This window comes from Pseudorca crassidens, chromosome 1 (genome assembly GCF_039906515.1).
Source record: "Pseudorca crassidens isolate mPseCra1 chromosome 1, mPseCra1.hap1, whole genome shotgun sequence".
NCBI classification, from domain to species: domain Eukaryota; kingdom Metazoa; phylum Chordata; class Mammalia; order Artiodactyla; family Delphinidae; genus Pseudorca; species Pseudorca crassidens.
The window spans coordinates 73,828,889-73,844,231 of record NC_090296.1 but is presented as its reverse complement, the minus strand read 5'-3'; the positions used below and the strand labels follow the sequence as shown (position 1 = coordinate 73,844,231).

The 15,343-nt window shown below is 41.5% G+C and overlaps 1 protein-coding gene across 3 annotated transcripts; it reads left to right on the top strand.

Moving 5' to 3' along the window:
• Nucleotides 1-1,258: 1,258 nt before the first annotated feature.
• Nucleotides 1,259-14,107, top strand: LOC137225243 (cathepsin G-like). Of its 3 annotated transcripts, none has more exons than XM_067739000.1 (7): nt 1,259-8,261; nt 10,529-10,879; nt 11,371-11,486; nt 12,224-12,371; nt 12,820-12,952; nt 13,101-13,355; nt 13,803-14,107. In XM_067739000.1, exons 3-7 carry the CDS (start codon nt 11,432-11,434, stop codon nt 13,962-13,964), a joined length of 753 nt encoding a protein of 250 aa, XP_067595101.1. In that variant the 5' UTR covers nt 1,259-8,261; nt 10,529-10,879; nt 11,371-11,431; the 3' UTR covers nt 13,965-14,107. The 3 variants fall into 3 exon arrangements, with proteins under 3 accessions (XP_067595101.1, XP_067595115.1, XP_067595108.1); XM_067739014.1 differs by having other exon boundaries at nt 10,529-11,113; XM_067739007.1 differs by having other exon boundaries at nt 10,529-11,486.
• Nucleotides 14,108-15,343: the final 1,236 nt, after the last annotated feature.

The window sequence follows — 15,343 nt, the reverse complement described above, 5'->3', positions numbered from 1 at the left end:
TCAAATGGTGAAAATCTCCCAGAGATTTCCATCTCAACACCAACACCCAGCTTCACTCAACGACCAGCCAGATACAGTGCTGGACACCCTATGCCAAACAACTAGCAGGACAGGAACACAACGCCACCCATTAGCAGAGAGGCTGCCTAAAATTATAATAAGTCAACAGACACCAAAAAACACACCACCAGACGTGGACCTGCCCACCACAAAGACAAGATCCAGCCTCATCCACCAGAACACAGGCACCAGTCCCCTCCACCAGGAAACCTACACAACCCACTGAACCAACTTTAGCCACTGGAGACAGACACCAAAAACAACGGGAACTACGAACCTGCAGCCTGCAAAAAGGAGACCCCAAACACAGTAAGATAAGCAAAATGAGAAGATAGAAAAACACAGCAGATGAAGGAGCAAGATAAAAACCCACCAGACCTACCAAATGAAGAGGAAATAGGCAGTCTACCTGAAAAAGAATTCAGAATAATGATCGTAAAGATGATCCAAAATCTTGGAAATAGAATAGAGAAAATGCAAGAAACATTTAACAAGGACCTAGAAGAACTAAAGATGAAACAAGCAATGATGAACAACACAATGAAATTAATTAATATATGAAATTAACAATACTCTGGAAGGGATCAATAGCAGAATAACTGAGGCAGAAGAATGGTTAAGTGATCTGGAAGATAAAAGAGTGGAAATAACTACTGCAGAATAAAGAAGAAAGAACGAAAAGAAATGAGGACAGTCTAAGAGACCTCTGGGACAACATCAAATGCACCAACATTCGAATTATAAGGGTTCCAGAAGAAGAAGAGAAAAAGAGACTGAGAAAATACTTGAAGAGATTATAGTAGAAATCTTCCCTAATATAGGAAAGGAAATAGTTAATCAAGTCCAGGAAGCACAGAGTCCCATACAGGATAAATCCAAGGAGAAACACGCAAAGACACATGTTAATCAAACTGTCAAAAATTAAATACAAAGAAAACATATTAAAAACAGCAAGGGAAAAACAACAAATAACACACAAGGGAATCCCCATAAGGTTAACAGCTGATCTTACAGCAGAAACTCTGCAAGCCAGAAGGGACTGGCAGGACATATTTAAAGTGTTGAAGGAGAAAAACCTGCAACCAAGATTACTCTACCCAGCAAGGATCTCATTCAGATTTGATGGAGAAATTAAAACCTTTACAGCCAAGCAAAAGCTGTCAGAGTTCAGCACCACCAAACCAGATTTACAACAAATGCAAAAGGATCTTCTCTAGGCAAGAAACACAAGAGAAGGAAAAGATCTATAATAACAAACCCAAAACAATTAAGAAAATGGGAACAGGAACATACATATCGATAATTACCTTAAATGTAAATGGATTAAATGCTCCAACCAAAAGACACAGACTGGCTGAATGGATACAAAAAGAAGACCCATATATATGCTGTCTACAAGAGACCCACTTCAGACATAGAGACACATACAGACTGAAAGTGAGGCGATAGAAAAAGATATTCCATGCAAATGGAAACTAAAAGAAAGCTGGAGTAGCAACTCTCATATTTGTCAATTCCATGTATAATTTCAAAATTATTGGCTTCCCAGTGACCTGTAATGTAACATAGATATGATTTATATATAAACATATATCTCCCAGGTATAAACCCTTTCTTAATTCTCCCACCCTGTGGCTTTACTTTTCACTATGTCAATAGTGTCTTGGATAGTCTCATCCACCAGAGGGCAGACAGCAGAAGCAAGAAGAACTACAGTCCTGCAGCCTGTGGGAAAAAACCCACAACCACAGGAAGATAGACAAGATGAAAAGGCAGAGGGCTATGTATCAGATGAAGAAACAAGACCAAACCTCAGGAAAACAACTAAATGAAGTGGAGATAGGCAACCTTCCAGAAAAAGAATTCAGAATAATGATAGTGAAGATGATCCAGGACCTTGGAAAAAGAATGGAGGCAAAGATCAAGAAGATGAAAGAAATGTTTAACAAAGACCTAGAAGAATTAAAGAAAAAATAAACAGAGATTAACAATACAATAACTGAAATGAAAACTACACTAGAAGGAATCAATAGCAGAATAACTGAGGCAGAAGAACGGATAAGTGACCTGGAAGACAGAATGGTGGAATTCACGGCTGCAGAACAGAATAAAGAAAAAAGAATGAAAAGAAATGAAGACAGCCTAAGAGACCTCTAGGACAATGTTATGTTAAACACAAAAACATTCACATTATAGGGGTGCCAGAAGGAGTAGAGAGAGAGAAAGGACCCGAGAAAATATTTGAAGAGATTATAGTCGAAAACTTCCCTAACTTGGGAAAGGAAATAGCCACCCAAGTCCAGGAAGTGCAGAGAGTCCCATACAGGATAAACCCAAGGAGAAACACGCTAAGACACATAGTAATCAAATTGACAAAAATTAAAGACAAAGAAAAATTATTGAAAGAAGCAAGGGAAAAATGACAAATAACATACAAGGGAACTCCCATAAGGTTAACAGCTGATTTCTCAGTAGAAACTCTACAAGTCAGAAGGGAGTGGCATGACATACTGTGATGAAAGGGAAGAACCTACAATCAAGATTACTCTACCCAGCAGGGATCTCATTCAGAATTGATGGAGAAATCAAAAGCTTTACAGACAAGCAAAAGCTAAGAGAATTTGCACCACCAAACCAGCTCTACAACAAATGCTAAAAGAACTTCTGTAAGTGGGAAACACAGAGAAGAAAAGGACCTACAAAAACAAACCCAAAACAATTAAGAAAATGGTAATAGGAACATACATATTGATAATTACCCTAAACGTGAATGGATTAAATGCTCCAACCAAAAGACACAGGCTTGCTGAATGCATACAAAAACAAGACCCATATACCTGCTGTCTACAAGAGACCCACTTCAGACCTAGGGACACATTCAGACTGAAAGTGAGGGGATGGAAAAAGATATTCCATGCAAATGGAAATCAAAAGAAAGCTGGAGTAGCAATACTCATATCAGATAAAATAGACTTTAAAATAAAGAATGTTACAAGAGACAACAAAGGACACTACATAATGTTCAAGGGATCAATCCAAAAAGAAGATATAACAATTATAAATATATATGCACGCAACATAGGAGCACTTCAATACCTAAGGCAACTGCTAACAGCTATAAAAGAGGAAATTGACAGTAACGCAATAATAGTGGGGGACTTAAACACCTCACTGACACCAATGGACAGATCATCCAAATAGAAAATTAATAAGGAAACACAAGCTTTAAATGAAACAATAGACCAGATAAATTTAATTAATATGTATAGGACATTCCATCCAATAATAACAGATTACACTTTTTTCTCAAGTGCACACGGAACATTCTCCAGGATAGACCACATCTTGGGTCACTAAATAAAAAAAACTGAAATCATATCAAGCATCGTTTCTGACCACAATGCTTTGAGATTAGAAATCAAGTACAGGGGAAAAAAAAGTAAAAAACACAAACACATAGAGGCTATACAATACGTTACTAAATAACCAAGAGATCACTGAAGAAATCAAAGAGGAAATCAAAAAATACCTAGAGACAAATGACAATGAAAACACGACAATCCAAAACCTATGGCATGCAGCAAAAGCAGTTCTAAGAGGGAAGTTTACAGCGATACAAGCCTACCTCAAGAAATAAGAAAAATCTCAAATGAACAATCTAACCTTACACCTAAAGGAATTAGAGAAAGAAGAACAAACAAAACCCAAAGTCAGCAGAAGGAAAGAAATCATAAAGATCAGAGCCGAAATAAATGAAACAGAAACCAAGAAAATAGCAAAGATCAATAAAACTAAAAGCTGGTTCTTTGAGAAGATAAACAAAATTGATAAACCATTAGCCAGACTCATCAAGAAAAAGAGGGAGAGGACTCAAATCAATAAAATTAGAAATGAAAAAGGAGAAGTTACAACAGACACTGCAGAAATACAGAGCATCCTAAGAGACTATTACAAGCAATGCTATGCCAATAAAATGGACAACCTGGAAGAAATGGACAAATCCTTAGAAAGTATAACCTTCCAAAACGGAACCAGGAAAAAATAGAAAATATGAACAGACCAATCACAAGTAATGAAATTGACACTGTGATTAAAATTCTTCCAACAAACAAAAGCCCAGGACCAGATGGCTTCACAGGTGAATTACATCAGATATTTACAGAAGAGCTAATACCCATCCTTCCCAAACTCTTCCAAAAAATTGCAGAGGAAGGAACACTCCCAAACTCATTCTCTGAGGCCACCATCACCTGACACCAAAACCAGACAGAGATACTACAAAAAAAGAAAATTACAGACCAATATCACTGATGAATATTGAAGTAAAAATCCTCAACAAAATACTAGCAAACTGAATCAACAACACATTAAAAGGATCATACACCATGATCAAGTGGGATTTATCCCAGGAATGCAAGGATTCTTCCATATACACAAATCAATCAATGTGATACACCACGTTAACAAATTGAAGAATAAAAACCATATGATCATCTCAATAGATGCAGAAAAAGCTTTTGACACAATTCAACACCCTTTTATGATAAAAACTCTCCAGAAATTGGGCATAGAGGGAAACTACCTCAACATAATAAAGACCATATATGACAAACCCACAGCAAACATCATTCTCAATGGTGAAAAACTGAAAGTATTTCCTCTAAGATCAGAAACAAGACAAGGATGTTCACTCTCACCACTATTACTCAACATAGTTTTGGAAGTCCTAGCCATGGCAATCAGAGAAGAAGAAGAAATAAAAGGAATACAAATTGGAAAAGGAGAAGTAAAACTGTCACTGTTTGTAGATGACATGAGACTATACATAGAGAACCCTAAAGATGCCTCCAGAAAACTACTAGAGCTAATCAATGAATTTGGTAAGTTGCAGGTTACAAAATTAATGCACAGAAATCTCTTGCATTCCTATACACTAATGATGAAAAATCTGAAGGAGAAATTAAGGAAACACGCTTATTTACCGTTGCAACAAAAAGAATAAAATACCTAGGAATAAACCTACCTAAGGAGACAAAAGACCTGTATGCAGAAAAGTATAAGACACTGATGAAAGAAATTAAAGATGATACAAACAGATGGAGAGATATACCATGTTCTTGGACTGAACGAATCAATATTGTGAAAATGACTATACTACCCAAGCAATCTACAGATTCAATGCAATCTCTATCAAATTATCAATAGCATTTTTTACAGAACTATAACAAAAACCTTATAATTTGTATAGAGACACAAAAGACACCCAATAGCCAAAGCAGTCTTGAGGGAAAAATACGGAGCTGGAGGAATCAGACTTCCTGACTTCAGACTATACTACAAAGCTACAGTAATCAAGACAATATGGTGCTGGCACAAAAACAGAACCATAGATCAATGGAACAGGATAGAAAGCCCAGAGATAAACCCACGCACCTATGGTCAACTAATCTATGATAAAGGAGGCAAGGATATACAGTGGAGAAAAGCCAGCCTCTTCAGTAAGTGATGCTGGGAAAACTGGACAGCTACATGTAAAAGAATGAAATTAGAACACTCTCTAACACCACACACAAAAATAAACTCAAAATGGATTAGAGACCTAAACATAAGACTGGACACTGTAAAACTCTCAGAGAGAAACATAGGAAGAACACTCTTTGACATAAATCACAGCAAGATCTTTTTTGATCCACCTCCTAGTGTAATGGAAATAAAAACAAAAATAAACAAATGGTACCTAATGAAATTTAAAAGCTTTTGCACAGCAAAGGAAACTACAAACAAGATGAAAAGACAACCCTCAGAATGGGAGAAAATATTTGCAAATGAATCAACGGACAAAGGATTGATCTCCAAAATATATAAACTGATCATGCAGCTCAATATTAAAAAAACAAACAACCTAATCCAAATATGGGCAAAAGACCTAAATAGCCATTTCTCCAAAAGAGACATACAGATGGCCGAGAAGCACATGAAAAGCTGCTCAACATCACTAATTGTTAGGGAAATGCAAATCAAAATTACAGTAAGGTATCACCTCCTACTAGTCAGAATGGCTATCATCAGAAAATCTACAAACAACAAATAATGGAGAGGGTGTGGAGAAAAGGGAACCCTCTTGCACTGTTGGTGGGAATGTAAATTAATACAGCCACTATGGAGAACTGTATGGAGGTTTCTTAAAAAACTACAAATAGAATTACCATATGACCCAGCAATCCCACTCCTGGGCATATACCCAGAGAAAACCATAATTCAAAAAGACACATGCACCCCAACGTTCATTGCAGCACTATTTACAATAGCCAGGTCGTGGAAGCAACCTAAATGCCCATCGACAGACGAATGGATAAAGAAGATGTGGTACATATATACAATGGAATATGACTCAGCCATAAAAAGGAACGAAATTGGGTCATTTGCAGAGACGTGGATGAATCTAGATACTGTCAGACAGAGTGAAGTAAGTCAGAAAGAGAAAAACAAATATCGTATATTAACGCATATATATGGAACCTAGAAAAATGGTACAGATGACCGGTTTGCAGGACAGAAATTCAGACACAGATGTAGAGAACAAACGTATGGACACCAAGGGGGGAAGGTGGCGGGGGTTGGTGGTGTGATGAATGGGGAGATTGGGATTGACATATATACCTTAATATGTATTAAATGGATAACTAATAACCTGCAGTATAAAAAAATAAATAAAATAAAATTCAATAATTCAAAAAAAAGTGTCCTGTGTAATCAGAATTTCATCTTTATTCATATATACACAACAAACATTTAATGTAGATCAATTTATGCATTATTATTGATGGTTAGTGCTTTGTATATTTTGTATAAAATTGTTTTCCCAATGTTAAATGTATAAAGAAATTCTCCTATATCCAAAGTTTTAAGTTTTTACCTTTAAATTAATTAATTTGAGGTATAGTGTTAAATAGTCAAGTTTCATCTTTATTCACATATACTCAACAAATTTTACTATAAATTATTTTCATCATTATTAATCATTTTGAACTCATTTTTTGTTTCCATTATGTTTTTACTCATGATTCATTTGGCCCTTGAACAGCGTGGGAGTTTAGGGGCATCGGCACTTCACCTAGTGGAAAATCCAAGTATAACTTATAGTTGGTCCTCTGTTCTGTGGTTTTGCTACCAACAATGGGTAGTGTAGTACTCTAGTGTTTACTACTGAGAAAAAGCCATGTGTAAGTGGAACTGTCCATTTCAAATGCCTGTTGTTCAAGGATCCTCTGTATTTAGCAGTCTATTTTGTTAGTTTTAAAAATATAAGGATTTTCTGCTCATATTCTTGTTATGAAATTCTAACTTAAACTCATTGTGGTCTATGAAAAATGATGCATCATTTTAATCCTTTAAACATTTTTGAGACCTACTCTATGGCCTAATCTATGGTCAACATCTATATGTGCTTGTAAAGTGTGTAATCTGCCTTTGTTGGGTAAGATGTTCTATATGTGTTCGTTTTTTCATCAGCTATTCATAACTTCTATAACATTACTAATCAATTTATAAGATGTACTTTAAAATCTTCTCGAATGACTATGAAGACATTTCTTCCTGAGTAGCATCCACTCACTGCTGCTGTTGAAAATTCTCCCTTTGCTCTGCCATTCATTTGAAAGTGTGTAATCTATTTTACTCTACTCGTCCTTAAGATTTCTGCTGTTTCTTTATAATATTGATTTCTAGGTATAGATTTCTCTTCTGTATTCTGCTTGAGATTTATTGGTATTTTTTTAACCTCTAACTGCATTTTTGTCATCAGTTTTAACAAAATCTCAACCACTATCTCACTATATATTACTTTTCTCCCCCATTCTCTCTCTCTTCTTCTAGAACTTTAATTCAATATATGTTCAACCTTCTAATTCTACTGTTTTCTATATTTTTATCTTTATGCCTGTCTGTGCTCTATTTTTTTTTTTTTTTTTGCGGTATGCTGGCCTCTCACCGCTGTGGCCTCTCCCGTTGCGGAGCACAGGCTCCGGACGCGCAGGCCCAGCGGCCATGGCTCACGGGCCCAGCCGCTCTGCAGCATGTGGGATCCTCCTGGACCGGGGCACGAACCCATGTTCCCTGCATCAGCAGGCGGACTCTCAATCACTGCACCACCAGGGAAGCCCTGTGCTCTATTCTTGACAATTCTTTCTGAGCTATTTCAGGTTAGTAATTCTATTTTCATCTTTGTCTAATCTGTTATTAACTTTATTCACTGTGACTTTAATTTTGGTGTTTTCATATTTCTCACTTTTAGAAGTTGTATTTAGGTCTTTTTCAGATGTCATTTTTTTAAGGTTAATGTTCCCCGGAGTGCTTTTTTTTTTTTTTCACACACACACACACACACACACACACACACACTGTATTTTATTTTTACAAGAGGTAAATAAACTGACACCAAGCATTGTAAATGGATGACCACAACAAAAGCAATAATGATTGCAATTACCAAACATGAAACACACTATGTCATAATATTGACATTCAGTCCAGGAATCCTCCACTGGAACAGCTCCTTTACTTTGCAGTAAAAATTGATTTGTATATTTTTTGCCTCTGAGTCCTTGTGAGATTTTTTTTTTTTATTATTCAAACAGAAAGTCACAAAAATTATAATCATCCTCATCAGTTCATTCAGTCCCGTGTAATTAATTTTTTTTCATCTTGATCTTTTGTTAGCACTTTTATGAATTCATCAGTTTTCCATTAGAGTTCTGAAAATGCTTATTCATTCAGTTCAGCAGTATAGTCAGTTACCAGAAACCTGTACTTTTCAGAGTCTTTTCTATGAATTCCTTGAAGATGAAACCCTTTTATAGGAACATATTTGCAAAAGCATCGAGTACACCCAGAACTGTCTGTAAATGACAAAAGACTTAAAAATGACCACGGTTAAAGATTTGGTGAAAGTTCATAATAATGCAATTGACAAGGAAATTTAGTAATTTCTGAGATATACATTTTAAAGTAATAACTAGAATTATGACATAACATGGGAGTGCTTTTAAAGCTTGTTTTTATTTCAGCATAATTTTTTTTGCAATCTATATTTTATTTTACTAATAGTATTATCCCAATAATTAAAGTATTTTTTCTCTTATCTATTGTTTATTAGTCATGGTGTCTTATATCTTTGCTTGCTTGTTGATCTGTTTATATTTGACTATATGTTTGTCATTGTACTTGAAAAACAATATTTAGGTGTAATTCAAACACTGGAATTAAGTGAATTTCCTCTACATTTGCATTTGATTTTGCCAGGTACTTTAGCAAACAGTCCATAACAACATTAATCGAAGTTCAAGGTATGAGAGTCCATGAAAGTCCAGTACTATTTCCATCTTTCATGAAATTACATGCAAGCACTTGCCCATTAACTCTTCTTTGTTACTTTGAGTGTGTAAACTTTTCAGTTCCCAGCTTATTGTGAGGAGGGTTTGACTAGACCTGCTTGTGTGGGTCTTGGTCTTTGATTTGTTTTTTTTTTTAATTTCTTTTATTTTTTAAATTTTATTTATTTTTTATTTTTTTAACATCTTTATTGGAGTATAATTGCTTTACAGTGGTGTGTTAGTTTCTGCTTTATAACAAAGTGAATCAGCTATACATATACATATATCCCCATATCTCCTCCCTCTTTGATTTCTATACCTCTCACTTTATATGCTCATTAAAACAGAAGTTTGAATTTTGTGGGTTCAGCAAATTTCCACAGAACAGTAGTAACTGTCTAACTGGACACCCATTATTCCTTCAGTTTGGGCCTGGTATTCACTCCTACATTTGCATTTCTTCAAGGCTTTTAAGGTTTTTAGCCACTTTAAACAGGTTTCTTTCGGTTGTTTTTGGTGGGAAGATGGGCATGAAATCCTAGTCACTGTTAATGAAATCCCTTATCTACATCTCTATTAAGATCATTGGGAGCATATATATTTGACTCCCATTTCTTCGCATGCTACTCTTTATCCTTTACTTTGTAAAAAAGTTACATTAAAGTTTTTAAAATAAAATAAAGTGTTGTAAAACTTTAATTAACGATAAATTAAAATTACCCAGATGCTAAGGCACTTATAAAGCTGTTATACTATTTTCGTTTCTTTTTCCCTGTTTTCTGCATATTACTTTTCAGATGCATGAAGAAATTTCATGAGGTTGCAGTCATAAACCGTGCATTAGAGGAAGGATTAAGTTCTTGGCAGCTCTGAAAATAAGCTATAACCTGTGTATATTTATATATAGGGAGAGGATCCTTAATTTTATAACATTTTCAAGTGGGCTTATCATAATCCATAAAAGACTGAGAATTGTATTAGCTTTCAATTCTGATACTTTTGCAAAAATTTTACTATATTGTAGTGCTTTCTATGCCAACAGAGAAACTTTGAAGTATTGTGAAAACTGTCTCACAACCCCTTGTGTTTCTCTGCAGGACTCTGCCATGCCTTTCTCTCAATGATGAATGCCTGGGTCCACTTCTTCATGTGTTACAGGGAGCACAGCAGTGACGTACCTCCTTCTTAGGAGCTATCACCCCCGGGGCAGAGATGGGATTAGGTTGATGGGACGCTTATACCATGGATGAATAGGATTTGAGATGTTTTTCCACCAGGGTCTGATGGCTTGCAACAAAATCAAGTCACTAGGCCTTTTCTGCATGCAGAGAACCTTCTGGGACATAAAGGCCTTTGCCTTGAGTAGGAAGCAGGAGAACAGAAGTCGTCCACAGTGTCAGGATTTCACTGAGAGTTTGCTGGGGCTCAAGAGACCTGAGAGCATAATGGTCAGTGGAGAGCCTCATTCTTCCCTTTCCTTTCTCTGGCAGTGCCCTCCACACACTCAGGAGAGACAGCTACTCAGTCTGCATGACAACTTCTAGAAAGAAGTGGGAGCAGCAAGGGTCTCAACAGGGGGCTAAGACCAAAGGGTGAAGACATGCAGGCTCCAGTCAATGAGGGAGAGGAAGGAGGAAATAGAGAGCTCCCAGCTTTGATGCTTGTAGGGATTATTGAATTAGGTGGGTTTGAGGTTCTGGGACACAGTGACCCTGTCCCCATCCCTGTTGCCCTGGGTTCCCATTTCCACGGCCAGTAATGACTCAGCAGCTGTGCGGGATATTGCGCTGAAGCCTTGGGTTACTATCTTCCCCCACATCACTGGCAGTTAGTGGGCAAGCCTCTTGGGCAGCCTTGGGTGATGAAACCTAGCACAGCAGCAGGAGAATGGGAATGCGAATTCTCAAGCCCCCACCCTCACCCTTCCTTCCTCTTTCAGGGGCTCAAAGTCTGGCAGGAGGAAGACCAGCAGCAACTGACTGGGCAGACTTCCCAGGACGATGCAGCCACTCCTGCTCCTGGTGGTCCTTCTCCTGCCTCCCAGGGCTAGGGCAGGTGAGTGACCGTCCCCATCCTCAGAGGCCAACCCCATCCCATAGACTCTGGAGCCAGACCACTCAGGCACTCCCTAACCCTGTATCATTGGGCAGCTTGTATGAGTTCAGAGTTCCTCAGCTCCATCATCTATAAAACAGGAATTATGTCAGGCCTACCTCAGAGAGCTGACATGAGAGTTAAATGACTCAGTGTACATAAAATTCCTGGAGTCGTCCTGGCACGTACTACTTGCTATATAAACATGCTCTCTGAACTCATTCTGCAGCTCCTGTGGCAGAGCCTAGGAGATAAAGATACAGCAATAGCAGGCCCGCCGGCTCATCCTTAGAGCCTTAAATTCATGAGCTGGCCGTGAGCTGGACTCACAGGGATCTGGAGACTCCCTGAGGAAGAAAGTAGCACGGGACTGCAGGGAGAGGCTGCTCAGAGGGCTCCGGATCTGCCATCCCCACAGCAGAGGAACCTTCCTCATTATGGGAGGCTGCAGCTGGCCTTGCCTTCTGGGGAGGTGGGAGGGAGCTGAGGCTGGGATGGGGAGCCAGCAGCGTTTCCTGCAGACTCCTGGAGCCTCCCTCAAGGCTGGTGCCCTGCAGACCCAGTTCTCATGAACCACCAGCTTCTCCGGCCCGTGTAGCACCTCTCCTGCCTCGCCATCTTCTAACATTTCTGGAGCCACCAAGCCGAAGCCCACACACCTGTCAGTGCAGAGATAAGTGCCTAATGCTTCCTTCCAGGGCAGATCATCGGAGGCCAAGAGGCCAGGCCCTATTCCCACCCTTACATGGCATATGTTCAGATCCAGACACCAGTGGGTCTGATCACTTGTGGGGGATTTCTGGTGCGAGAAGACTTTGTGATGACAGCAGCTCACTGCTCGGGAAGGTGAGTCACTAAGGGGCTTCTGGGCACCAGCAGAGCAGGTCCAGAAGATTTCATGAGAGGAGCCATTGAAAGCAGGGTTCTAGCAATAAAGGGGTGAAAAAAGAGCAGCTAGGGCTTGGGGAGCAGGGAGCAGGCCATTGTAAATGGGGAGAAAGGAGGACCTGATCAAAAAGAGCAAGATGGGGAGATGGAAGGCACGCATTGGGGCTCAAAATATGAATTCAAGCTCCTTTTTTATTGTAGGGGAGGCCAAATATAAGGTCACTGAGTTTCCTACCACCCACAGCTCAAGGCTGTGGAGACCAAGGGCATAGAGCCCAGTGCCAGAGCCCTCCTGTCCCCACCTCCCTTGGCTGAGGTCTCGCCGCCCTGGGCTGTCACGTGACCTGCATCGGGGAGTGCAGTTCCTGCAGCTCAGACCTACTTCTAGGCTCCCTTTCCTTTGCAGACAAATAAGTGTCATCCTGGGGGCCCACAACATCAGCAGGTTGGAAAGGACTCAGCAGCGCATACCGGTGCTCAGAGCCATCCCCCACCGCGGGCACAATCAGCAGAAACAGAATGACATCATGTTACTGCAGGTACCGACCCTCTGGTACTTCACCCGGGCGGCTCCCTCCCAGCTTGGGGGACCAGGGACGGGGAAGCCGAGCAGACTCCCAGGGTGGTGGTAGGCATGGGGTGAGCATGGCATAGACAGTCCCTGAGTGCCTGCATGCTTCCTGCCAGCTGAGAAGCAGAGTCAGACATACTCGAGCTGTGAGGCCGGTGGCTCTGCCGCAGACCCAGGACAGGCTGAGTCCTGGGACCCTGTGCACCGTGGCCGGCTGGGGCCGTCTCGACCTGAAAAGGAGAACAGACACGCTCCAAGACGTGCAGCTGACAGTGCAGAGGAATGAGGAGTGCAGTAGACGCTTCATGGTCTACACTGGCCAAACACAGATTTGTGTGGGCGACCCAAGAGAGAGGAAATCCACCTTCCTGGTAAGACCACGGGCATCTGCCGACACTGTCCGAGACAAAGGGACGTGGGCAGACTGGGCAGTGGGGACAGACTACATCCCCATGGCCTCAGTCTGGGGCCCAGAGCAGAGTGAGGTGGGGGACTTTTCCCCGTCAATCCGGTCTCTGGGGGAATAGCAGGTGCACCAGACACAGGACGTACATGTGCAGCGTTTTCCTGGGGCCGGTGAAGGTACCTTGGCCTGGGTTGTTCTGGAGAATAACCATAGCCAGGGCTGAAGCCCAGTGATGGAAAAATCCAGAAGCTCGACTTCTGCTCCCCCTCCGCCTCCCATCTCACACACAGCCAGCAGTGGAAGGAGCCCACCCACGCCTGTCTTCTCTGAGGGCGGGCCTTAGGGCCTCAGGAGCGGGGAGGCCTGGAGAATGGAGGCCCGGCTTAGTGTCCCTTCCTCTGCTTGCCCACAGGGGGACTCCGGTGGCCCCCTTGTGTGTAACAACGTGGCCCAGGGCATCGTCTCCTACGGAAACAAGTTTGGGACTCCTCCAGCAGTCTTCACCAGGATTTCCAGCTTCCTGCCCTGGATACGGAGAACGATGAGACGCTTCAAAGAGTGGGGGCTGGAGTGACACCCCCTGTCACTGACTCCCCTTCTCTGGGGCAGAGCCCAGATCCAGGGCGGTTCCCAGAGCCTTAACAAACATCCACATCTAGAGTGGAAATAACCGATTCCTCATTTGTTCATTAAACATGATTCAATACACAGCAAATGTGTGCCAGGACTGAGTGTGAGCTCCTCCAGGAAAATGGGGTCTCTTCCCCAGGACAAGTGAATCCCCGTCGCCCCCATCCTGGGAGTCAGGGTGAGCTTCTTCTCTCCTCCAAGCCATGCATTCCTCCATCTCCCCTCTACCCGCTCTGGGGAGTGATGGAAGGACCTATCTCTTCTCAGAGTAAGGCTCCTTATTCTCCACCCTACCAGAGACTCTCCTTTAGGTATTAAAGTGTACCCCAAAACTGTGTGCCACTGGCATGGGTAGGACAGGCAGATCAAAGGGACGATTGAAATTCCATACAAGGCCCAATTGAACATATGGTTAACAATTCTCAAATCACTGAGAAACAATTAACTTTTAATAGACGACATTGAAACAAAATAGAGAATCATTGGGGAAAAAAGATAAAGTTGGGTCCACACTTCTCATCATAATCCGAAATAACACTCAGATGGGATCAAAGATCTAAATGTAAAAAAATCAAACCATACAAGTACTAGACGAAAAAAAATAATTTACTTTCTTAAAAATATCTAACAGAGTCCCTGCCCAAACTGCCCGTCTCCGGTAGGACTGACTGTCTGCCCGGCCTCACTCTGCTGCCAACCTTGCCCGAAATCTAGACCCCAGACCCAGGGAAGATGGCGGAAGAGTAAGACGCGGAGATCACCTTCCTCTCCACAGATACACCAGAAATACATCTACGCGTGAAACAACTCCTACGGAGCACCTACTGAACGCTGGCAGAAGACCTCAGACCTCCCAAAAGGCAAGGAACCCCCCACGTACCTGGTTAGGGCAAAAGAAAAAACTAAACAGAGACTAAAGGATAGGGACGGGTCCTGCACCAGCGGGAGAGAGCTGTGAAGGAGGAAAAGTGTCCACACACTAGGAAGCCCCTTCGCGGGTGGAGACTTCGGGAGGCGGAGTGGGGGAGCTTGGGAGCCACGGAGGAGAGCACAGCAACAGGGGTGCGGAGGGCAAAGCAGACAGCTTCCAGCGCAGAGGATCGGGCCGACCGGCACTCACCAGCCGAGAGGCTTGTCTGCTCGCCCGCCGGGGCGGGCGGGACTGGGAGCTGAGGCTCCGGCTTTTGTCGGAGCGCCGGGAGAGGACTGAGGTTGGCGGCGTGAACACAGCCTGCAGGGCGTTGGTGCGCCGCGGCTGGCCGGGAGAGAGTCCGGGGAGGGGTCTGGAGCTGCCGAAGAGGCAAGAGACTTTTACGTCCCTCT

What these genes read in the sequence shown, in the direction of transcription:
- LOC137225243 (XM_067739000.1), top strand. Translation starts at nt 11,432, where the DNA reads ATGCAGCCACTCCTGCTCCTGGTGGTCCTTCTCCTGCCTCCCAGGGCT. An exon ending in GCCTCCCAGGGCTAGGGCAG is followed by an intron (nt 11,487 to 12,223) that starts GTGAGTGACCGT and finishes GCTTCCTTCCAG; the next exon opens with GGCAGATCATCGGAGGCCAA. An exon ending in GCAGCTCACTGCTCGGGAAG is followed by an intron (nt 12,372 to 12,819) that starts GTGAGTCACTAA and finishes TTTCCTTTGCAG; the next exon opens with ACAAATAAGTGTCATCCTGG.